Consider the following 26,847-nt stretch of genomic DNA (forward strand, 5'->3'; position numbering starts at 1 on the left):
CTAGCCCCATTGCTGTACTATTCTTATGCCCCTTGATGATAGTCAACCCAAACTTGAAACATACATGTGGTTCACAGACACTATCATACAAGGGACTTCACACACAACAAAAGTACTCTCCTTTTTCTTTTTTAATCTCTGTGGATTTTCCTATTCATTTGTTTTTGGTTTTTTGTTTTTTGTTTTTTTGAAAGAGTTTTGCTCTTGTTGCCCAGGCTGGAGTGCAATGGCACCATCTCAGCTTATTGCAACTTCTGCCTCCTGGGTTCAAGCAATTCCCCTGCCTCAGCTTCCTGAGTAGCTGTGGTTACATCCATGCCCGGTTAGTTTTTTTGTATTTTCAGCAGAGACGGGGTTTCACCATGTTAGTCAGGCTGGTCTCGAACTCCTGACCTCAGTTGATCCACCAGCCTCAGTCTCCCAAAGTGCTGGGATTACAGGCGTGAGCCACCGTGCCCAGTCCCATGGTATATATTTCTTAAGTTAGTTTAGGGTAGCCTGCAACCACTTTTTAAAGAAGCAACAGTTCAACATTATACCCCTTGCTAAAACACTAACACAAAGTGAAATCTGGGTTTGTAGGAGTCTTTTTAAAAAAGATCCAGGCAATCTGTAACAAATTTATTTTGCACACCTTGTAGCATCAAGCACCTGAACCACAAAGTAAGCGCTCCATAGGTACCCGCCAAACTGTATCTAAAAACAAAGACTCTTCTGGGCTCTGGATACAGGAGTCCAGACAAATACCCAGACAGGGTAGCATCCTGTCAAACACAGAACTCTCCCCCAAACACCCTTATGCTTCGCTCCATTTTAAACATGACAGATTTATACGTTTGGTAGGCAATTACAACTCATGTAAGTGTGTTATATAAGTGATTTTTATACTGTTATAATGAATATAATAATAATGGACATTTAAAAATGAATACTTGGGAGACATAATCCTGTCATACATTATCAAGTCTGTTGGTATTCAAAGTAGAAACAATTCAGGAATTATATTATTAACAAACACCTCAAGATTAAGGCCAAGGACTGAGAAAAGTCCCAGTACCTCTCAGGCATGACACACCACCAATGACCTAACTAGGGCCTAAAAAGGCCTAAAGTAACCAATACACTCTGCTCTCCAAACAAGAGAGCTAAAAAAATATATGCCACTAGAGGGCAGTCAAGATCTAACTATACACTAAAATCACACGTTACAAGAAGATACAAGGAAAAGCTTAAATTTTATACATATCTAGAATCTTTTAGGATGAATGATAATACTTTTTAAAATTATTGGTATTAATCAGCCATCCTTTCAACCTTCTGGTATTATTTTGGATAAAGCAATTCAAATCTTGATTAAACCTTGTAGTAAATAAGAATAAATTCCATTTTCACATGCTTTAAAATATTATTGACAACAATACTCCAAAGATACTACAACTCAAATACAGAGTTCACATTTTATCTGCAATACGTAAGCATTCTCCTAAGAGAAAATAAATTGTAATTCTGATTAATTACATAAGGCTTGATTCAATTTTATTAAACTTTTTATGCCCTTGACTTTTTTTAAATGTCAGCAACAGCAGGATAGACTATTATAAATTAATGTTTTTAATCTCATCTTAGTGATAACCAGACTGATTTTGCTTTATGCTATAAAATCTCTCAACATCTATCTTTTATTTTTTATTCCCACCATCCTTGTTCAAAAAAAACAATTTTTCTAAAGCCTCCCAACTGGTCTATCTCCAAGCACTGCCCCCTCCAATCTGTCCCTTCCCACTGTTGCCATAGTTATATTGCTATTGTAAACTGTTATCACACATCAAGCTCTTGCTTTAAAACTTCCTGGGGCTGGTACTCTTTATACAAATTTATCCACATTTCTTAGCTGAGTTTACAAGATATTTCATATTTTGTCCTAATCCTTCTACCTTCATCTATGTCTGTTCTCTCTCCCATCTGTACCCTATATTTTATCCTAAGTGGACCATCCACCCTTCCTCAACTCTTTCTATACTTAATCACATCAGATGTACTTTCTAGTACCAATAGCCTTTCTGACACTAATCTCTACTTGTTGAAATTTTGATCCTTTCAACATCTAACTCTGAAGACATTTTCTCCCTTTACTGATTCCTGATCCTTTCAACATCTAACTCTGAAGATGTGTCTCCCTTTACTGATTCCTCCCATTGGAAAATTAATCTTTCTTGTTATGTCTTTTCCATACAGATCACCTTCATCCTTACTATGAAGCATGCTGTTATATTCTGGCATATAGTGAACAATAAACATAATCTCAGCTTCTACTGTAGAATATGCCACTCTATTCTTATTGCTCACTGTTCACATAACTTTAGTAAAATCAAACCTTGTCAAACAACTGTCAGTGGCTCTGTCTCTAAATTCTTAAAACAGAGATTGAGTGATCACTATTTTTTCCTCCTTGTTTTCTCATTTTCTTATACATTCACTCTTCAAACTCATTAGATTCCTTCATTCTTCCCTTCCTTACCTATATAACTTTCCATACTTTCTTGCCCTTATTAGCTTTTCCCCTACTTGCTCTGTTAACCCCAACTACTGTCCAATTTCGCTACCTTCACTGTGAACATCTGTACCTGCTCTGCTGAGTTTGCCAGAAAACACACGCACAGAACAGATTGGCACCACCAACTCACAGTCTCTAACCTCAATGGGACCATCAGTGCTTCTCCACAATGTGTTTATCTGTTTGCAGCTTGCTCTCTGTTCCATCCCACAAAACAGCAATCTTTAATCTTTATTGCTGAGTAGCATCAGCAGAAATGGTAGAGAAAGAACGTCCAAAAAATCCTCTTCTCCACAAAATTAATGAGAACACTGGCAAAAAATTATGCAAATGAAATTTTTCATAGCTCCGGAAATTAAAGGCTAGCAAAAGCCAGGGAGAGTTTATTTGACAAAAATGTCCAAACGTTGGTAAGAACAGCAAACCAGTGATGTTTTAATTTGCTCCTGCCCCATCACACCCTCTGTCTAATTCCAAGGCATATTGAAAACCAACAGCCCCTCAATCATAGTGAAAATCAGCCACCCACAAGCCCTTGTAGTGGGCAGAACAGAGCAGGAGTTCATCCAAAGCCCAGTTCCCAGATAACTGTCATTATGTTCCCTTTTCTGGAAAATTCCATTGGTAAGACTTGTCTTTAATCCACTTGACTTAAAGCTTGCCCAGTGCAAATAGTCATTTCTCCAAGGACATTTGTTGAAAATCATCTGAGGCAATTTGTTAGCCTTGCAGCTCTGTGAGGCAGCAATAACAGTTGAGGCAAACAACAACTGACCAAAAAGTTTGAAAGGAAAAGCTGGGGAATTAAAATTCATAGTGGGATGTGAGAAGCTCCAACATATTCCTGGGACTCTAGAAGGCCATGCTCATGCCCAGGGCTGTGCATGTATTCAGGAAAAACCTGAAAAAGCTTACACCTCTGAAAGACCTTGAGGCTCTGCACATGCAGTAAGAGAAGGCTAATGTGAAATTGTACATTGCCTGGTTGAGTGTCGAAGGCATGTGCCAACATGCTCACATCACATTGCCTTTCCTTCGGTAAAGACTGGGAGACCTATCGATCCCAGGCATTTAAAGAAGTCTCTGTCCTACCATTAGCTGACCACGAAGCTAATGAAACTGAGACTTCAGTGGCCACCCACGACAGGCAACATAGTCTCTACTAAACTAGTTTAGAAAAATTACTTAGGAAACAAACAACCATGACAATAAACACAACAGCAAAATCTGAAATAGGGGTGAATACAGAGTTGCCATATTACATTATTTAAAACGTTCACTTTTTCACAAAAATTGTGAGACATGCAAAAAGACAAGAAAGTATGTCCCATACATAAAGGGGGAAAAAGCAGTCAACAGAAATTATTCTTCAGGAGGCCGAGATGTTGGGCTTATTAGACAAAGACTAAGTTAGGTATCTTAAATCTGTTCAAAGAACTAAAGAAAACCATGTGTAATGAGCTAAATAAAAGTATGAGGCCGGGCACAGTGTCTCACGCCTGTAATCCCAGCACTGTGGGAGGCCGAGGCAGGTGGATCACCTGAGGTCAGGAGTTCAAGACCAGCCTGACCAACATGGTGAAACACCGTACCTACTAAAAATACAAAATTAGCCAGGCATGGTGGTGGTCCATTTCTGTTCTGCCCACTCCAGGGGCTTGTGGGTGGCTGATTTTCACTTTGACTGAGGGGCTGTTGGTTTTCAATATGCCAAGGAATTAGAGACAGGGTGTGATGGGGCAGGAGCAAATTAAAACATCACTAGTTGCTGTTCTTACCAACATTTGGACATTTTTATCAAATAAACACTCCCTGGATTTTGGTCAGTCTTTAATTTCCAGAGCTATGAAAAATTTGAATTGCATAATTTTTTGCCAGTGTTCTTATTATCCCAGCTACGTGGGAGGCTGAGGCAGGAGATTCACTTGAATCCGGGAGGTAGAGGTTGCAGTGAGATGAGATCACGCCATTGCACTCCAGCCTGGGCAACAAGAGCAAAACTCCATCTCAAAAAAAAAAAAAGTGAAAAATGATGCTTTACCAAATAGCATCAATATCAATAAAGAGGCAAATTATAAAAAAGAACCAAAATTTCTGGAGTTGAAAACCACAGTACCTGACATTAAATATATACCAGAGGGCTCAACAACAGAGTTGCACTGACAAGAGTCAACGAGCTTAAAGATTAGTCAAATCCGTTAGTCAAGTATGAAAAACAGAAAAAGAAATGAAGAAAGGTAAGGAGAGTTTCAGAGGCCTGAGGGATACACTCAACCGTACCATCATACACATAATGAAAGTCACAGACTGTAAGGAGAGACAGAAAAGAGAAGAAAGAATGAATAAATAATGGCCAGAAGCTTCCCAAATTTAATGGAAAACATTCATTTATACATCTAAGAAGTACAATAAACTTTGAGGATAAATTCAAAGAAATTAAAACTAGACACATCATAATCAAACCGTTCAAATCCAAAAACAGAGAGAGAATCCTGAAAACAGTGAGAAGCAGCTCATCACATAGAAGGGACCATCCAAAATATTGATGTCAATGTCTCATCAGAAAACATAAAGACCAGAAGGCAGTGGGGTGACATACCTGAGTACTAAAAGAAAAAATAATTGTCAGCTGAGAATTCTATATCCAACACATCTTTATTGCTCTCTTCAAGGCTTCTAATCCAGTCCAGCTTTCCCTGACTTTTACTCCTTAGGAAAATAAGTTCATTTTCTATTTCAACCTGAAGACAATAATTGTACAGTAGACTGCCCTCAGCCTCATTCTGATTTTCCCTGTACACAGGTTTTTGCATCGTCTTCAATCTTTACTTCTTTCCTACTAACCTTAGGGGAACAAGTGTTGTTCTTCCTTTTATATGAGGCCAATCCCTTGACCTGTGTTCTGAATTTCATTCCCTTCGACCTTCTCAGAGACCACAGCTCATCAAGCTCCTCTTACTCTATTTTCAACTTCTCTCTCTCCCTTGGTGTAAAAATGTCCAAATTTCTTTCATTTAAAAAATGAAATCTTTAGCTTTCTGTTTCTCTCTAGTAACAGTCTCACGTTTATGTTTATATATGTAATTGAATACTGGTATATTTGTTGAATTGTCTCACATGCACCTCAAACTTAAGATGTTTACAATAAAACTCAGAATCTTCCCACTACCCCATGTCCATCTGCTCCAATTCCTGTGTTCCCAACCAATGTGTATGTAGTTAACATCTATCAATCCAGAAACTATCTCAGATACCTCCTTCGTCCTTCTGCTGATTCTACTTCTAAATGCCAAATATATTTTTCTGTTCACAGTATTGCCAAAGATAAGGCCTCCAACACTCTTCATCCACACTTCTTTTTTAGTCACCAAACTGCTGTCCTCATCTCCAGTTTTGTTTACATTCAGCCTTTTTCCTAAAGAGCCATTAGAATCATTCTTTAATTTAAAAAAAAAATCTGTTTCAACTCCTGCCTCCTCTATTTGATCTACTGCCACTTTTCTAACTCCACTCTACATCTGGTCATGCAAAGCTCTCTGAAATTCCCATTTGCAATCCTCCTTGTGTCTCTAAGCCTTACATATACTATCCTCTCTGCCTGAAATGCATGAACCCAATTGACTTAGCTGTACCTACTTTGGTGGTTTTAAAATATGTCCACAAATACGTTAGTACACCTCCATTCAAAAAGTGTGGGCTTCATTTAGTGGTTCACTTCTAACAAACAGAATATAATAGAAGCAATTGTAACAAGCATTGCAGCATCCTCCATGTACTCACTCTTCGATTTTTCATTCTAGGGGGAGTCAGCTTCCATGTGAAGGCACTCGAGCATCTCTATGAAGAGCTCTGTGTGGCAAGGCTGTACCCATCTGGCTGTGTCTTCTGCCAACAGCCAGAGAGGAAGCGAGTTCTTTAGTCAACAGTTATGCAAGTGAGCTGTCTTAGTATTCAGTGTTCCAGCTCCAGGGAAGTCTTCAGATGACTTAAGCCCTGGCCAACTTAATAGCAACCTCAGAGACACTATGATCCAGAAGCAGAAGCACCTGTCACTCACATTCATAAACCACAAAAATTTTGAGATAACAGATGTTTCAAATGTTTATTATTTTTTAGCCACTGAGAGGTGTTTTTTGTTTGTTTGTTTGTTTGTTTTGTTTTGTTTTGGTGGGAGGGAAAGGAGTAGTTTGCTGTATAGAAATAGATAACTAATATACCTCCTCTTTAAAGATTTCCCTCATATCACCAAGCTGAGTTAAACCCCCTGTATGATGACTCTTGGGCTTAACACTTACATTGTATGGTAGTGGTGGCAATTTAGTCTACTTTCCCTGTCTACACTGAGAGCTACATAAGACAAAAACTCTTATTCACCTTTGAATTCCCAGAAGTAGGCACAGCAGATGTTCCATATCTATGTATTAAAATAGAGTGGCCAGGCGCGGTGGCTCACGCCTATAATCCCAGCACTTTGGGAGGCCAAGGAGGGAGGATCACAACGTAGGAGTTCAAGACCAGCCTGGCCAATATTGTGAAACCCCGCCTCTACTAAAAAAAAAAAAAAAAAAAAAAATTAGCCGGACATGGTTGCAAGCGCATGTAGTCCCAGCTACTCGGGAGGCTAAGGCAGGGAAAATCACCTGAACCGGGGAGGCGGAGGTTGCAGTGAGCTGAGATTGCGCCACTGCACTCTAGCCTGGGAGACAGAGTGAGACTGTGTCTCAAATAATAATAATAATAAAATTTTTAAAATGGAAATGAGAAGAATTGCAAATATGGAAGTAAAATGAAGTGCAGCATACATTTTATAAATATAAGCTCCTTTTCTTTCTTCTTAAAATTCACACAATTCAGAAGAAAGGAGGTACCCATAAGGTAGCTTATGTTGTCCACAATGATGTTAGGAAGATGAAATTATTAATCTGTAGTAGCTACAAATAGTATAAAACACTATATGTCATCAGAATAACGTCTCAACATTTTACTTATCTGGCATCATTCAGGAGTAAAGTTATCTCTAAAAGCAAATGTGTCATGTGTCACTGAATACAGTTTATGCCTTTAAGTGACAATATCTTTAAAATATAACAATCATTGATTTTTTTCTGTTTGGCATTGTAATGCATATTTCTATGTACAGGGGAAAATGTACTCCTTTTCTTGGACACTGACCATAATTAACTCTTTCCTTGAAGACTCAAGGTTATAATTTCCCTGAGCTGTAGTGTTTTCCCTTATTTTTAGTTATTATCTATAAATTTAGATATTTATTATTATCTTAAGTTATTATCTATAAGTTTAGAATTAAGTCAACCAGACTTAGGCATTCTCTCTTTGTAATTTTCAATGAGTATCAGGAAAGCAATGTGAGAGTTCCTTCTAAATGTAGAGTAAATAACTTTCAAAATGCTTGATATTAAGCAGAGTGGGGCAGCGGAAGGAAAACGGGTAATTGTGTCCCTATTAAGACTATTGATGCCAAAAATATAAATATTCATGTGTAAAGTAACGAAAACCTGGGGAAATCAAATGGTTCATGTGTCAGACTATAAAACCATGGGTGAGTTTTTTCCCCCAAATTTTATCATTATCATTATAAGTATCTTTCCAATCTAAAAATATATTGACTGTCATCACTGCTACCTACATCCTCCATGGATGCACAATGTTAAAGATTTATAAAGTTAGAGGGAAGCTCAAGAACTCTTTGATTATTACACCCTTCTTTTGCCTAAAGAGAGTGGTTGAGTCAAATATCTGAAAGTATGCAAAAACACTATTGGAAAATCTATATCATCACAAGGCAATGTTAGTGAATATTTGTATGCCTGATATATACATTTGTTCATTAGAAAGTACATTTCATAGGTCATTTCAAAGCTGTGAAACCAGGATCTCTTGACACTGTGAATGAACATTGACATTCTCCATAGGATGCCATAGTCCTACTCAACAATGCTGTGCGCTCCTAAGGTAACGTAAGATGTAGTCACACATAACCACTGCAGATCACTCATAATAATCCATGATTGGTCATATGGAGAAACAAATACGTGTCTGAAATTTTAACCAAAACAAAAATACATTTAGATCAATTAACCTTTGAAAAGATTGATAAAATAAATTCATCCCTTAGAAGAGTGCTCACGATGAAAAGAGAGAAAACGTCAACTATCAACATCAGGAATGAAAAGGGGGATATCATTAAAGATCCTACAGACACTAAAAGAATAATAAGAGCACATTAGTGCAATTTTATGCCTATATATGGCAACCTAAATTAAATGAACTAATTTACTGAAAAACATAATTTATCAAAACTGACACAGGAATAAATAGAAAATCTAAATAGCTCTCAAGGTATTAAATACATTGAATTCATAATAAAATACTTTCCTATAGGATAAAACTCTAGGCTCATGCTTTCGATGATAAATTCTATCAAATATTTGAAAAAGAAATAATATAGAATTAACACAAATTCTTTCAGAAAACAGGAGAGAAACTTTCCTACTTAGGAAGCTATCTTTACATCGATATCAAAATCTAACAAAGATATTATAAGAAAAAAATTATACAGCAGTGTATTGTCCATAAACTTAGCTACAAAAGTCCTAAGCAAAATGTTAACAAATAGAATACAGCTCTGTGTAAAAAAGGACAATGCACCATGACTGAGGAGAGTTATCCTAGAAATAGAAAACTGGTTTAACATTTGAAAATCACTTGATAGTCATGATATCCACAGAATAAAGGAGAAAAATACATAATCTGTTCAATAAATGGGGAAAAAAGCACTTGACAAAATTCAAGACCCTATTTATGATAAAATCACCCACAAATGAAGAATAGAAGGGAATCTCTTCAATGTGATAAAGGATATCTATAAAAAGCTACGCTTAACATCATACTTAATGGTGAAACATCACAACTTTCCCCCATAAGGCAGAATCAACTCTCTTACCATTTCTATTCAACAGTGTTCTGAATTCTTTACCTGTTCAATAAATCAAGAAGCAAAAAAGCTATAACAATCGTAAAAGAAAAAGTGAGGTTTAGTTTTTGCAGACCTCATGATTACGTATATAGAAAATCCCACTGAATTCACACACACGCACAAAAAATAGAACTGACATATAAATTTATCCAAATCACAGGATATAAGGTCAATATGCAAATATCAATTATATATCTCATATTCATGTACATTTGGGAAATGACATAAACTTTAAACAAATTTCATGTAATATTATCAAAAACATCAGATAAATCTAACAATGTATAAGACCTCTACTCTGAAAACTGCAAAGCAATGCTAAGAGAAACTAAAGAGGATGAAAATAAATGGACAAATGTACCATGTTCATGAATCAGTTGACTAAATATGGCTAAAATATCAATTCTTCCGAAACCAACCTATGAATTCAACTGTAATCCCATCCAAATTAAATTAACAAGTTGAATCTAAATGTATATAGAAATGCAAAAGAAGACTAAAAAATCCTTTATAAAAGATGAAAGAAGTTGGAAGACTTTCCTTACCTGATTTTAAGATTTATTATGTGATAAAAATGAAGACAATGGAATATTAGCTTAAGGACAGACATACAGATCAATGGAACAGAATATACAGTCCAGAAATAGACTGACTTATCTGTTCAATAGCTTTTGACTAAGATGCCAAGGTAATTTAATTTGCTAAGAATAATTGTTCCAACAAATGGTGCTGGGACAGCTGGATATTCTTCTGTACAAAAAATGAACCTTGATCTTAACCTTACCTCATACACAAAAGCTAACTCACTTTAGATCACAGACCTGCAAGTAAAAGCTAACACAATACAACTCTGGGAGGAAACATAAGAGAAAATATTTTTGTTTATGCATAGGCAAAGATGTCCTAGGACATAAAAACCCCAACTGTAAAGGAAAAGAAATCATAAATGGACTTCAAATTAAGAATGCCTGCTCTTTGAAAGACCTCATTAAGAAAATGAAAAAGCAACCTACAAATGGAAGAAAATCTTTCCATACCTGGCATGGTTCTTCTATCCAAAATACACTTTTAAAAATGCAATTCAGTAAAAAGGCCAACACAAATTAGAAAAAAATGCCTCAGCAATTATACTCTTAGGTATTTAGCCTAAGAGAAATGAAAGATTAATTATATACCAAGATTTGTATATGAATATTCATAGCAGCCTTATTCATAATCACCTACAATTGGAAACAACTCAAATCATCTATAGGAGAATGGATAAACAAATGGTAAATTATTACTATTAAGGAATGCCACTGAGCAACAGATTTTGTGATATACATGAAACATGCAAGATCATAAAAGCATTATGTGGAACAAAAGAAACTAGATATAAAAAATACATGCTAGAGTGATTATAATTATAACATCTACTTTTATAGGTTACATTTCTATTTGCTATAAATTAATCTGTAATGATAGAACTTACAAAGTGGTTACTTTGTTGGGAACACAATGAAACTTTCTGGAATGAAGAAAATATTGGAGGTGTTTTTGGTAGTGGTTCCTTTTGTTTCTACAACTGACAAAATTTACCAAACTGAACACTTTAGATGTGTACATTTTATTGTATATAAGTTCTATTTCAATTTAAAAACAAAATTATTTAGAACCAATAACTTTCAGGGTGTATTCTATATCAGAGAACTATAGAAATCTTTCTGATTGCCAATTTTTGCCTTACACGCCTTTTATTGTTTACTTTCTTCCCAGTGGTTACATGGACTATATACTCTTTGACACAGGAATCTTCTTGGTATTTTGCACACCTAACAGCATCTGATTCATAATGAGTGTACCATATCTCTGTTGTTTTAAAGCTAACCTCAAGATAGATATGATGTTAGCATTATGGATATTATTATTATTGTTAACAAGTGGATATGTCATATAATTCGCAGCCAATGTAAGAGTCCAGTAACTGATAAGATCTGTCAAGATGTTAAGCATGTATTTGCTCAATTCAAAGGACTAAAATATGTCAGGATGCCTATGATTAGGATCCTACATCTGCCATTTTAAATGGGAAGACACAGAAGTCCCTGAATCTGAGGTTCCTTATCTGTAAAATGAGCATAATACAAGTATCACCCTCATAAGAGTTACTGTGAGGATTAAATAACAATTGTAAAAGTCTTAGAAACACTTATATAGCTAATATATAAATATTAACTGCCATTATTATTTAAGATCCACTTTTATGTACAGGTAATGCACTGAAAATATGAGCCACTAGAATACATTTGGAATACATTTTTAAAACTTTCCATCAAAAATTATAGGCACTATGATGAAGTACACAACCCTCATTTCCTTTTTGTTAATTTTTTGAAAATGGGTATTAAATTAACTCAAACTGCAGGAGCAAAGGATTAAAGAGTGGATCATTCTATCTAAACTACATTGTTTTGTTTTTCTTTTTTCTTTTTTTTTTTTTTTTTGAGACGGAGTCTCGCTCTGTCGCCCAGGCTGGAGTGCGGTGGCGCGATATAGGCTCACTGCAAGCTCCGCCTCCCGGGTTCATGCCATTCTCCTGCCTCAGCCTCCCCAGTAGCTGGGACTATAGGCGCCCACCACCATGCCCGCTAATTTTTTTTTCTTTTTTTTTTTTCTTTTTTGCATTTTTTTAGTAGAGATGGTTTCACTGTGTTAGCCAGGATGATTTCGATCTCCTGATCTCGTGATCTGCCTGCCTCGGCCTCCCAAAGTTCTGGGATTAGGGGCATGAGTCACCGCGCCCGGCCTAAACTACATTCTTCAAAGGTATTATTTAAGGAAAATGTATTCTTTGCAGAACCTTTAAAAATCCATTGTGTTCAACACATAGTTATTGAGTACCTACTGTAATGTGTTTCCCTTAAAGCAAAAGATCACATTAATTAATTCAATGTTGCCTGTACATGTGTGTGTAAATGATGAAGGTAGAATTTTGTAAAACACTAGACTCCACTACAGGCTTATTCCCCAAATCAGCAAAAATCAGCTATTCTGGAGGAGGGCTGGTAGGCTAGGGGAGGAGTCCAGTATCATAATCAGGGAAGTACCTATTGATCTCAGACACTTGAGGAAGACAGGCCCATTTTCTCCGCCCACAGAATCATCAGCATCCTGAGCCACCCCACTGAGAGATGGGTCTAATCCCTCAGATGTTTTTCAGGGAAGAAAATCCACTTGAATGAAATTCCACACCTAGACTAGAGGACCTTGTTTAATACTCCCCCTTTTATTCATTTATTTGGCTTTAAAGAACTACTACATGATCTTGCAACCGAAGAGGAGGAAAGTAAAACCAAAATACCATGATCTTGATCTGGTGCTTCCAAGTTGTAACCATACCCCAGCAGCGTGCGCACAGCCTCGCGGAGGCTGTCCTTGTTGGATTTCTTGGTTCGGTCATCCAGAAGAGTGTAGGGAACAAGGCGAGGATTTCTTCTGTTCTTTACGTCCTGCAGGGAAAAATAGGGTGCAGATGTGTAAGCAATACCAAGGGCTTTCAAAAATAAATAGCTACCAAATACATCAAACTTAAAATTCCATGAGAAAACCTGACCCTTCCACAATCCCTGCCTTTTCCCAGGCTGCAAAGTTACCAAAACACTATCAATATAAAAGATTCAATCAAATGAATAAGCACATGTATGGAAAGCAGGCCCTCTCCATGAGGAGGAAAAACAACAATAACAAAAAACAGCTTCAGTGGTCTCTAACCACTTCCATCTGCCACGTTCACATGGCAAAGGACAATAGTAGAGAACACCCAATTTCCAAGTACAGTTCATGGACAGGGTTTTATTCCAAGAAGAGCCAAATTAGTACTGGTCCCCCGCTCCATGGTTTTCAGTCAGTGAAGCACTTAAGGCTGCTTTCCCTTCTTCAGAAAAATTCCAGTGTGTTATGGATCCCCCCAATTGAAAAATATGCATTGGGTTGAATCCATCAACCAGTGAAACCCAGCAATGCCAGGGGCACTAAAATGACTATAAAACTCATAACTTGTCTATTGTAAAAGAGGCTCCAATGTTAAACTGTGGTTAAAATCTGTTGACACACAGAGAGAGAGAGCGCAAGCTATCTTACTATCTTGGCAAAAGGATGCTTAATATTAGAGTACAGAACTCAATTCCATGCGATGGGGGAGATGCATCAACTCCTACAAGTGTGTAGGGCAATGCCACTTTGGAAGTTACTTCTTTCCATTCACTCCCTGAGACCAGTTGCAGTATTTGCTCAAGTTTCCACATTTCAAGAAGTATAATCAATTCTCAACACTTTAATGTAAACAGGCATTGGGAGGCTGTGGATATTCCCACCACACCTCGCAAGGGTTAAAAAAAAAAAGCTATGGAATCAGACAGGGGTTGTTCTGGTAAACCAGAGAATAAATATTGTGGTGGTGTTGTTGTGTTGTTGTGTTGTTGTGTTGTTATTATTTGGAAAAAGAGTCTCACTGCAGCCTCAACCTCCTGGGCTCAAGCAATCCTCCCACTTTAGCCCCCTGAGTAACCGGGACTACAGGCATGTGCGCCATGCCCAGCTAATTTTTTAATTTTTCTTACAGACAGTCTCTCACTATGTTGCCCAGGCTAGTCTCAAACTCCCAGGCTCAAGCAGTCCTCCCACCTTAGCCTCCCAAAGTGCTGGGATTACAAGTGTGAACTACCACGCCCAGGCAGAAATACTGTTTTGTCTTGTCTTTTCTTCCTTTCCTCTTTCAGGCAAATTAGTACTGAATACCTAATCCTGAATACCTTAATGCCCAAATACCTGATGCCTGGAGCAAAATGATCTGCAACAGTAACTCAGTGGTGAAACCGGAACTGATGCGAGGCTGTTTATAGTCTTTACCCCTCTTGGTATGACCGTGCCTCCCTTGTGCAGAATGAATTGCAATTTGAAGTCAGCTGCCCTGCCAAGGTTGTTATGTATATACATGTAATATATCCTCAAATCACCATTCTGAAAACCAAATACAAAGACTGAATTCTGAAATGTATGTGGCCCCAGGGGTTATGAATAAGGAATGGTGCACCCATTTTATTATCATTTTATCCCAATGTTCTTACATTTCAGAAGTTTCTCCTAAAACACAGTCTCAGAGAGAGAAATACCAAAAAACCATATTATAAATCACCAATGTAGTATTATATTATTCATCGTGTGCCTCACACGTGTTCACGATTACAGCCAGAGCTAACCTCCTGTAAGTTCTTCAGTCTAGCACTAAACAGGTGTTTCAGTCCAAATGTGCACTGTGTGTGATCTATATGATACAAGTTTTTAAATAGTCACTATTTAATCCTTCCTGTTACAAATTATGCTAATTCCCACTTAAGTAAGTCTCAGACCAAATGCCGTGGAACTCATTCCCACGTACCTGCTGGATGCCGTAAGTCCAGCCCTGCCGGATTCGATCCCGCGCCCACACATTGTGCGCATTTTCTGCTAACTTGTCCACCATTGCTTCTTGAGACGGGGTGAGTTTGATAAAGCTTAGGTCCATAGGGGCGGGCTTGTATCCACTCGTCAGCTGGTAACTACAAATCAGAGACAAAGACATTTGTATATAATTGGCCTTTTCATAAATATCCCTGTAAACATCATTTTCTGGCCCTGCCTCATTGCTGTTGTTCCATAAACCACAGTGGTAACCACTGGTGAAGTACCAGACAGCAAGCCTAGGTTCCTTTCACTTTAGCTAATAACTGATCAGAAGGAAAAGCCACATACTCTTTGCGTTTTCGTTTTTACGCCAATAAGACAGAAATGAGACAACTTACCTGTCTCTCAAAGATGAAAAGGACCTGCCATTGTTTGTGTTCCTAATAGCTGAAGCTTTTGTATAGTCTAAATCAAAATATTGGTTATTTATTGAAATATTTTAGAGATTTCCTGTGAAGTCCTCATTTTTCTTCAACTGTTAAATGTTAGATTAATGTGATTTTTTTTCATAAATCAGAGTATCCTTCAGATACGATCTATTTCTTATTCTACAGGGAAATTTAAATGCATTTGTAATTTATTTCCTTATTGCCATTCCTAGCTACATTCTTTAGGAAGCCTTTAAATAAGATAGAGACTAGAAAGTAAAGAAAATCTCAGCTACATAACCATCTAAAATCTGATTGCATTTTATTTCCCTAGAGTTCAAGGATCTCTTAGCAGGGACTGCTTCTATGTTCTAGGCTGGAGAGAGAAGGTGCTATTATAATAAAACAGGTACAAGTTTTAATTGTTGGAAGAAATACAAAGTTGAAAATATTAACTTTTCAACCCACACATATAAGGGCCATAGTACTGCCCTGCTCCACACAGAAACACAGTGTTTCATTCTATTTAGCTACTGAGATTGGCACAAAGCCTATTTTATAACTGCTTTTCTTCCGTTCTTCTGTCGTTGTATTCCCCATTATTGACTATACCTTGAGGTCAGGATCTGTTTCTGATTCATTTTTCTAACTGCCATTATCCTTAAAACAGTTCCCAGCAGATAACAGCCTTTTCATATATAGTTGTTGAAATAATTAATTTTATTTACCAAATTAACATAAACGTAAATGCATTTTCAACTCAAGAACATTCACTAGGTAATTATGCTAAGTTACAAAATGAATTATTAAAACGTGAGAAAAGGCTCTTAAAAATAAATGTGAGAAAAGGCTGGGCACGCTGGCTCACGACTGTAATCCCAGCACTTTGGGAGGCCAATGTGGGTAGATCATATGAGGCCAGGAGTTCGAGACCAGCCTGGCCAACACGGTGAAACCCAGTCTCTACTAAAAATACAAAGGTTAGCCAGGCTTGGTGGCAGGTGCCTGTAATCCCAGCTATTTGAGAGGCTGAGGCAGGAGAATCACTTAAACCCAAGAGGCAGAGACTGCAGTGAGCAGAGATCACGCCACTGCTCTCCAGTCTGGGTGACAGAGCAAGACTCCATCTCACAATAAATAAATAAATAAATGCTTTTGAAAATAAACTACAAATTATCTTAAAAATAAACTACTACTCTGGGCCATGACTGGCATCGTTACAAGGCAAGCTCCTTGAAAGCAGGGAGTTCGTCCATTTTATTCACAGTGACCCCCCAGCACCTAGAATAGTGACCAACACATGGTAGGCATTCAGTAAAAATTTGTTTAATGAATCGATATATTACAGAAATAAATAACTTTTTTTAAGGTTGAATACAGTTGGCTTTAGCTTAATTACTTCTATTTTACTATAATACATCCCATATATTATAAGTAATTTATCTGTAGGCAGGTGCGGTAGCTCACTCCTGTAATCCCAGCAGTTTGGGAGGCCAAGACAGGTGGATCGCTTAGGGCCAGGAGTTCAAGACCAGCTTGGCCAATATGGCAAAATCTCATCTCTACTAAAAAACACAAAAAAATTAGCTGGGCGTGGTGGTGCACACCTGTAATCTCAGCTACTTGGGAGGCTGAGGCACAAGAATCGCTTGAACATGGAAAGTGGAGGTTGCAGTGAGCTGAGATTGTGCCACTGCACTCTTGCCTGGGTGACAAGGCAAGACTCTGTCTCAAAAAAAAAAAAAAGTAATTTGTCTATAGACAAAAAAAAGTAATTTTTCTGTAGACAAAAGCTTTACAAATGTTTTGTTTTCAGTAGATTATAACAATGAGGACAAATTACTGGTCTATGTCTTTCAATTTACATTCATAAGTTAAATTTATGGACATTAAATTTTGTTCCATTCTAAATAAAAACTGTTGTATGGGCAATTAACCGTAGTTTTTGTTTTTTAATAAAGAAGCCATGTGGGAATTTTTTTTTAACAACTCATATAAATCATGGTATTTGACAGATTTCTGACATTTAAATGGGCGAATCTATAAACTGTAATCACAGCTGAAGATACAAGTTCTTATTTGGAAAGTATTTTCTTTTATTTTAGAATATATATAGATACATTTATATGTAATTAAAATTTAAAAACCCAAAACATTAATATATATATTTTGCATATTATATATTTATGTTTTTGATTTTTATTTTTGTTATTTTTTGAGGCAAGGTCTCTCTTTGTTGCCCAGGCTGGTCTTCAAACCCTGGCCTCAAGCAATCTTCCTGCCTCAGCCTCCCAAACTGCTGGGATTACAGGCATGAGCCACCACTCCTGACCTGGAAAGTATTTTTTTTTTTATTTTTCAAGAAAAAGCTCCCAATACATTTCAAATGCACCAACAGGTAATCAAGCTAGCAAAGTCTAGTTTTCAAGTTCAACAGTTTACTGGAGGCAGCCTCAGGGTACATGATGAAGAGCCTAGTTTTCTGTACTTCCTTACCTCCCCACAACTACTTCTCACTACCCACAACTGGCCCATGGTCACCCAGCACAAGCCAGCACACAATCTTCTTTCACTTTCTAACAGCTTTGATCCCATCCAGCAGTCACAGAGGCCATACAGATGTTGAAGTTTCGATATCCACCTGTGAATCATTGACTGGAACCATTGCTACCCTCATGAGGGATACACGCATTTCCAAAGAGGAGTGATACTTTCTGGAAACCAACTTTTAATGGTAGACTTTCTAGAAATATCTCATGGAACGAGGAACTACTTTTGAAAGGTGGAAGGTGAGAAGGAGGTCCTCCCCCATAAAAACTCATAGACAAGTTCTACTAATGTGTGAGGCTGGATAATACTGACATAATCATTCCTCTTTATTTTCTATTTTTTTTCTTCCCATGCAGATTTCTTCTAGAATTGCTTTAATCTGTGATCTCAATGAAAACTTACGGAGATGCATTTGCATCTGTTGAAGTAGTCCGACAATTTGTTCACATTCATTTTCAGAGGTAAACTATAACTTATTTTACTTTCTTTTCTCTATACCCTTGTACAAAAAAGGATTTGAAGCTTAGAATTGTTTTTTTAATGGCTAATAACCCCATCCAAATTACAGTTACAAACTCTCACTTCACCCTAACCTTTTTATTTCCACCTCTTTTGAACAACAAATCATTTGTACAGTAAAAATAAATATGAATATCTATGAAACTCATGGACTTGAGTCAACTATAATGGATAAAACTATTGATATCATGAATGTTTCACCAATATGAATTAATGGTAACAGCAATAATTTACAAAACCATTTTTCTGTGTGTAGTACATTCTGACAAAGAAACTAAGAATCAAATCGTTCTATCAAAATGAGATATATTTAAAAGTAAATAAGTGTACTTTGACAAACAATGTTCATTTCACCTTATTAATACAATTTAATTAGGTACACAAAGGACAACCAACTGCTAATCTGAATTATTACCTTTTTGTGGTTAAAAATAAACAAAGCTTTTGAATCAAATGTAATTCACATGAATCAGAAGCTGAATAGTTTCAAGTAAAATTTCAGATTGATTTCTAAAAAGTTAAAGTAAATAAAAAAATACTAAAACGACTCTTAGAAAGTAAAATTTTATAGCCATTAAAATGGGAAAAAGTCAAATTATTATTATATTAATACAAAAAACATTGCTCATATTAAGATGTCTCTGTATTACCTTTTACTTTCTCAAACATCATGAGAAACTTCTGCCATAATCAGCCAACAGATTTTTTTCTCCTCCAATTTATTTGTTTAATAGGTATACATAGCTTTTACCTCCTTTCTTTACCATGCACGTTTTCTGTGCCATCAATCATCCTATAAAATTAGCTTATGAGGAATATATATGAAGTTAAACAAATGATTTAATATGCTCACTTTACAAAGTATCAAAATACTTTTATAGTCATTACCTCTTTTATTTTGGCAACTACATACTTTAATAAAATAAAAAAGAATAAAACAATGACATTGAGAGTAATAAAATACCTAACAGTTTAGGTTTCACTTTCCTGATAGCAAAATTTTTTTTAAAATACCTCTGAAAACAAAACAAAACAACAGAGATCCCGGCCAACTGTCGATTCTATTTGCATCAAATCACCAAAGATATAAACAAAAAATTGACAGTGTTTGGCTGCACTGAGGAATTGTCATGTTAAGTTGCAGCTCAGTTTTGTGCTTCATTCCCATCTGACCCACATTTTTCCTAAGCAGGTATTCCAGATGAGCCTTTGAAACGAGGGCTCAGTGTAATATAATTAAAGGGCCAATTAAAGTGATTTAACAAAAACAAGGCAGAATACCAAAAACAGTAAACACCAATCTTTTTTTTTTAAGCCACCCCCACCTCCCAAGCTTACTTGTTTAAAATGAATCAAGTTAAATGAAGCGTGGAAATCATTATATTGTGAAAGATGTACGGTAAACATATAAAGGCTACAGCCAAGTTCAGGGAGCGTTAGCTGTAAATTTCAAAGCCAAATCAGTCCTCCAAGTACCTTGGAACAAATGGGAAATCTCAGATGACTGCACACCAGAGACATTAAGAGCAAGTTTTGCTGAAAGCACACCTACTAGAAATGAATGCTAGGCTGACATTTTCACAGAAAACGTATGGAGAATATTCAGAATCATTCTCCAGAAAACAAATACAGAAAGATTAATTTCTATGTAGAAATCAGAAGGGAGAAAACAAGGGTTATATTTCTTCTACTTTTTTACTTTTTTTGTTTGTTTTTAAATAAAAACGTGTAATATGAAGATGTGCCCTACTCCACCAACCCCAAACTCCTTTTTACTTGAAGGGCTTCCTCCACTCCTCAGCCCTTTTGAAACAAGACCATGAAGTATCCACTGCTCTCAAGAAGGAGGCATTTCAAGAGAGAGAGAGAGGGAAAAAAAAGCTATACTTGGCTTTTGGATTTTAAAACGTCTTTGAACATTCAATGCAGACAAAGATCTTTATAGCAGGGCCTTGGGATATTAAAATCTCTGCTTTTGAATACCAAAGGAACAAAGCCCTTATGCTTTAGGACAGAAAAGAACAGATAAAGAACCCAGGGCCTCCAGTGTAAGATAGGCTGAAAATTCCAGAGCCTAGAGGAGAGGAGAGTCAGGGGAGGCAAGTTCTCCCCACCCTTCTGCCCAAGTGAGGACCAGACAGATCGCAGAGCCAAAGTGAACTTCTATTTTGCTTCCCAGATTGTACTCAGCCGAATGGCAGGGTCTCATAATTTCACAGATCCAAACCCATGAATAGTACAGATATGGTGACAAACTAATTCTAGGCTGATGGGGCTGTGACAACCCTTCCTTCTCCCTCCACCAATAGGCTGCAATCTCCAAGCAGCCAGAGAGAGCATTCTTAGGTTTCTAGCACTCCTAGAGAGGCCTGGATGAGGCACAAGAAGGAACAGTGACTCACAGAGAGGAGGAGGGCACCCAATGTGAACCCAATACCAAAAAAGTGTAGAACACACACATCCCGTAAAACACCAGCAGAGACGAATGAAGACAATTCAGTCGAAGGCAGCAAACTCAGATGAGAATGGCCAAGGATTGAATGACACCTCCCTATCAGCTGAGTGCCCAGAACATAAGCAGCCTGGTAATAAGAGGGGCATAAATCTCGTGTTCAATTTCACCGTCAAATATTCATTCAACAGTAAAATGCTTTCAGGTGCTATTCTAGGAACTAATATTAAATGGGAGGCCGAGGCGGGTGGATCACCTGAGGTCGGGAGTTTGAGACCAGCCTGACCAACACGGAGAAATCCCATCTCTACTAAAAATACAAAATGAGCCAGGTGTGGTGGTGCATGCCTGTAGTCCCAGCTACTCAGGAGGCTGAGGCAGGAGAATCACTTGAACCCGGGAGGCGGAGGTTGGGGTGAGCAGAGATGGTGCCATTGCACTCCAGCCTGGGCAACAAGAGCGAAACTCTGTCTCAAGATAAATAAATAAATAAGTGTAGACAAAAATGTATATCTTTATAGAAATATGTTTCAATGAAGAATCAAGTAGTAAATCAAAGGAAGTAAAATATCATAGTATGTTAGAAGATGTAAATACTATGAAGAAAAATAAAGTAGGAAAGGGGGATAGGAAGAAGTACGTTTTTAAATAGAGTACAATTTTAAAGAAGTTGAGGGAGGCCACTTGAGAAGATGACATTGGAATCAAGACCTAAAGGTGAGACTAGACAGAGAAAATATTGATATAATTACGTTTGCCCTAAACAAACTAGAATTAATTTAACACTGTCAGGCTGCATTCTGGCTACAAGGCTCATTGGATTTAAATTCTAAATTAAGCCCAATCAGAGAAAATGAAGAACACGGCACACTGGTACATTTTTAAATTTCTGGTCTGTGAAATGTACCCACTACACACATAAAGAGTATCTAAGGGTTTTTCTTTTCTTCATAATTACAGTGCCTCATCTTTACAGAAAAATCCAACTGTGTTTCTAAACCATTTTTCACTTAGGTAAATATTTACAAAACTGAATTTTGGGCACGTGCTTGTGTCTATATAAACAGTATACATATGGGTACACATTCAGTATCTAATGGGTTCATTTCAGAAAGTCATTTTAAGTGTGTGTGTGTGTGTGTGTGTGTGCATCAAGCATATCATTCTCAGCCTTTTATCTACCCTACTGTGCCTGAGAGCTATCATACAGTTTCCTGTCACATGTAGTAGCTTCACATCACTGGGGGTAATGGCATGTTGGGAAGAGCAGAAAACCTAGCAGTAGTTTTAGAAACCTCTCAGATGATCCTAATATGCTTTTTAAAATATATATATATATATTTTGAGACAGAGTTTCACCTTTGTTGCCCAGGCTGGAGTGCAATGATGCGATCTCAGCTCACTGCAACCTCTGCCTGCCAGGCTCAAGTGATTCTCCCACCTCAGCCTCCCAAGTAGCTGGGATTACAGGTACCTGCCACCACATCTGGTTAAATTTTGTATTTTTAGTAGAAATGGAGTTTCACCATGTTGGCCAGGCTGGTCTCGAAGCCCTGACCTCAGGTGATCTGACCGCCTCGGCCTCCCAAAGTGCTGGGATTACAGGCATGAGCCACCGCGCACAGCCCTAATATGCTTTTAAACACTCAAGCAGCCTTTGACTTACTGTGTCTTGTGTTGATTTCATGACAGATAAGTGCTAAATGGAAGTTTAAATAAATGCCATTCATATTCAGACAGGATTTTATTTTCATTTAAATCTCCAGCTTTTTGAACAATCTCAAACACTCAGGCCTATGAGATAGTGAGGACCACAAGCTCTTGGAGTGAGTGGATTGTTTTTCAGTTGCTTATTTCTTTATAGCTATAATAATTTCACTCTGGCTCATCAAACTATGCAGAGTGTCAAGAGTTTAGCTACAATAAATGAGGGAAGATGTGTGAAATTAAGAATAGATGATAATGTGTTGTGGTCTTCACTGCTTGGTTGAGAGGAAGGAGAAAAGAGGCACACAAGGAAAGAAAAAACTACAATGAATCATCCATTCTTCAAAATTTCTTAAGAATTTTCAGTTAAATGATGTCTATTATATATCAGAAATCGACCCTTTTTAAATGTTTTTATTTTTAAGTTCTGAGGTACATGTGCAAGATGTACATAAAAATTGGCTATTTAAAAAAAATTATTTTTATGAAGTTCCAGGTACGTGTGCAGGATGTACAGGTTACATAGGTAAATAAGTGCCCTAGTGGTTTGCTGTACCTGTCAACCCATCAACTATTAAGCCCAGCATGCATTAGCTCTTTTTCCTAATGCTCTCCCTCCCTGTGCCCCACTCCCTACAGGCCCCAGTGTGTGATGTTCCCCTCCCTGTGTCCATATGTTCTCATTGTTCAGCTCCCACTTATAAGTGAGAACATGCAGTGTTTGGTTTTCTGTTACTGCGTTAGTTTACTGAGGATAATGACTTCCAGCTCCATTGGCTACACAGTACAAAAATTGGTTATTTTTAATAGGGAATATAGCATTTAATTCCAACTGATATATTGAACTTGACCAATTATCAAAATGTCTCTAAAATATATGCAAAGGAGACAGCAGTAGAAATCTTCTGGACTATGAAAAGGTTATTATGCTATGATACTGCTCTTTCATAGACCATAGCCCAAGGGTTGCGTGTAGGAATCGACCATATTTCTAACAGTTACACAAAAGCAACTTAAAATGCATATGTGTAGCATATGAAACCCTGGCACTCAGGAAATATATGCTTTCAGCAAGTGGAAGTGAGAGTCAAACTTAGAAATGACAGAGGTAAACCTGATAGAAAACAATACTGGTTCTTATCAAGATTTTAAACAAAAATTAATCTTCTTGTGAACATTATATTTTGCTTAAATAATGTATTTTAAGAAAAGCTAAAACAATTTCTAATCTACGACTTTCATCAGCATATCTAGGTTGTATCTAGGTTATATGGTCTGTGCATCCATATGGAATGTTCAGAAGAATAGACCTTTAAAATCACCCACCTGGTTATACCTATGGGTTATACCTATAGGTTCTACCTGGTTATACCTATAGGTTCTCCCTAATCCAGGCGGTATTAAGTCCCTTGGAATGTAGAATTCAAGACACCAGGACAAGGGTGGAAATAAGAAACCTTGCTCTTAATCATCACCTCTCTCCTTTAAAAATTCATCCCCCCCCCCCCCGCCGGTTTCTTCCCACTATTTACATAAACATGCTCATGTGTCTCCTATGCTTTATCATTTTTTTTTTTTAATTGTGACAGAGTCTCACTCTGTCACCCGAGCTGGAGTGCAGTGGTGTGATCTTGGCTGACAGCAACCTCTACCTCTCAGGTTCAAGCAATTTTCCTGGCTCAGCCTCCCAAGTAGCTAGGATTACAGGTTGTGCCACCATGCCCAGCTAATTTTTGTATTTTTAGTAGAGACAGGGTTTCACCATGTTGGCCAGGCTGGTCTGGAACTCCTGACCTCGAGTGATCCGCCTGCGTCGGCCTCCCAAGTGCAGGGATTACAGCTGTGAGCCACCAGGCCAGGCCAAAAAAACTTCTTTAAACACTATTTCCTTTTGAAATGAATACCATCAATACCATCTTCACCTTTTTTTTTTCTTTTTCTTTTTTTTGACGAAGTTTCACTCTGTCGCCCAGGCTGGAGTGCAGTGGCATGATCTCTGCTCACTGCAAGTTCCACCTCCTGGGTTCAAGTGATTCTCCTGCCTTAGCCTCCCGAGTAGCTGGGATTACAGGTGCCCACGACCATGCCCGGCTAATTTTTTGTTTTGTATTTCTAGTAGAGATGGGGTTTCACCACGTTGGCCAGACTGGTCTCGAACTCCTGACCTCAGGTGATCTGCCCGCCTCGGCCTCCCAAAGTGCTGGGATTACAGGCGTGACACCACACCTGGCCTGAACTTCTTAAAGACTAGTTATATTCCTACTATCTCCTCTTTCCCACTAACATTTTTTTTAAGTTCATTAAAACCTGGTTTCAGTTATCAATCAACTCTTTGTTATTACTATGAACATTTTCAGGCCTATGCAAAAGTATCAAAAAATAGTGAATACACCTGAAGCTCTCCTTCTATTACACCACCTCAATTCCAATCCCCTCCTTATCCCCAGAGAGAATTATTACTCTGAATTTGAAGCTGACTATTCCTAGACATGATTTTTATACTGTTCTTCCATATATCTGGCTGTATGAATTATCTGTAGAATTATATTTTATGTTCTTCAACTTTAAACGGTATTATACTGTATCACCTTTTTGGGAACATGATTTTTTGTTTTTGGCTCTAAGTAGTATTTTTGAGATTTGTCCATGAATCTATCTAGCTATAGTTAATTCATTTTAACTGCTCTATAGTATGCCATTACATGAATCTATAAAAACTGTATTTAGGCCCGGCGCAGTGGCTCAAACCTGTAATCCCAGCAATTTGGGAGGCTGAGGCAGGTGGATCACCTGAGGTCAGGAGTTCAAGACCACCTTGACCAACATGGTGAAATCCTGTCTCTACTAAAAAATACAAAAATTAGCTGGGCGTGGTGGCAGGCAGCGGTACTAGGGAGGCTGAGGCAGGAGAACTGCTTGAACCCGGGAAGTGGAGGTTGCAACGAGCTGAGATCGTGCCACTGCACTCCAGCCTGGGTGACAGAGCAAGACTCCATCTAAAAACAAAACAAAACAAACAAACAAAAAACCAACTGTATAAGGGATTGATGGGAATTTGATGGAAATTTACATTGTTTCCAATTCAGTGCTATTACAATCTGATATATTGAACTTGACCGATTATCAAAATCAATATTCAGACAGGATTTTATTTGCTGTATGCTGTAATGAATATTCTTTTCAGGTTTGTTTTGCATGAGACAAAAGTATCTCTAAAGTTTATGTCTGGAAAAGAAATGTGTCACCTTCAACTTTATAAGGTTTATAAGATTAGGCTAAATTCATAGTAGTTGTACTAATTTACATAGTCTTCCATTTTTTTCTCACCTGGTGGGGGTGAAATAGCTTTTCATTGTGATTTTAATTTATATTTCCTTGATTATTACTGAAGTTGAGTGTCTTTCATACGCTTATTGGATCTGCAGGGTTTTTTTTAATGAATTATGTTCAAATCCTTTGCTCATTTTTCTATTTGGGCATCTTTTTATTAATTTTGAGGAGTTCTTGATATTGTTCTGCAAGTCTTAACAGATGCTTCTGATGCACAGATTTTTTTCCTTTAGTAAGTGCATATTTCAGATTAGAGGACATGAAAAACAAATAACATCAAATGTAGAAACACAATTAAAAAGAAATACAGCAAAGTTAAGGAATGGTCAAGGGTACTATTATTGTTAGAAATAATTCTGTAAATTCTCGTGAGTTTTCTATGCAATAATGTTACCTGCTATTGATGGCAATTTGGTGTTTCTCCTTTCCAGACCTCATGATTTTTTTCTTGTCTCATTGCATTGGCCTTATTGAATACATCAGGTAGTAGTGACTTATATTGTCTCATTCCTAAACCTTAAAGGAAAAATTTGGGGTTTAACTTATAGATTATTGGTTTCTGCTGGCCTTTGTTAGGTTAAAAGATTCTCTCAGAGTATTGCCTTCTAAGAGTTTATGTGCTTGTCAATAAAAAAATCTTATGAATTATTTATTTCTAAATATATTGGGATAATCATATGAATTTTCTTCTTTATTAGGCATGAATTTAATAGATACATTTTCTAATGTTAACCTATCTTTTCACTACTAGAATAAACTCAGCTTGGTCATATTATACTTTGTTAATAAACTACTGAGTTGTTTGCCAGTGTATTACTTAGCATTTTTGCATCTATGCTCACAATAGCAATGGATTATAATTTCCTTTTTTCATACTGTCTTGATCTGG

The 26,847-nt window shown here is 37.2% G+C and overlaps 1 protein-coding gene across 8 annotated transcripts in view; it reads right to left on the reverse strand.

Moving 5' to 3' along the window:
* RYR2 (ryanodine receptor 2) overlaps positions 1-26,847 on the reverse strand; it is an 805,689-nt gene that overhangs the window by 263,039 nt on the left and 515,803 nt on the right. For all 8 annotated transcript variants that reach the window (XM_033200167.1, XM_033200166.1, XM_033200162.1 and 5 more), the window contains exons 26-27: positions 14,968-15,127; positions 12,892-13,039 (exon numbers count right to left, since the gene is read on the reverse strand). In XM_033200167.1, coding sequence (XP_033056058.1) covers positions 12,892-13,039; positions 14,968-15,127 — 308 coding nt within the window. The remainder of the gene's footprint in view (positions 1-12,891; positions 13,040-14,967; positions 15,128-26,847) is intronic.

Source organism: Trachypithecus francoisi, unplaced genomic scaffold (genome assembly GCF_009764315.1).
Source record: "Trachypithecus francoisi isolate TF-2019V2 unplaced genomic scaffold, Tfra_2.0 Lachesis_group5, whole genome shotgun sequence".
In the NCBI taxonomy this organism is placed as follows: Eukaryota; Metazoa; Chordata; class Mammalia; order Primates; family Cercopithecidae; genus Trachypithecus; species Trachypithecus francoisi.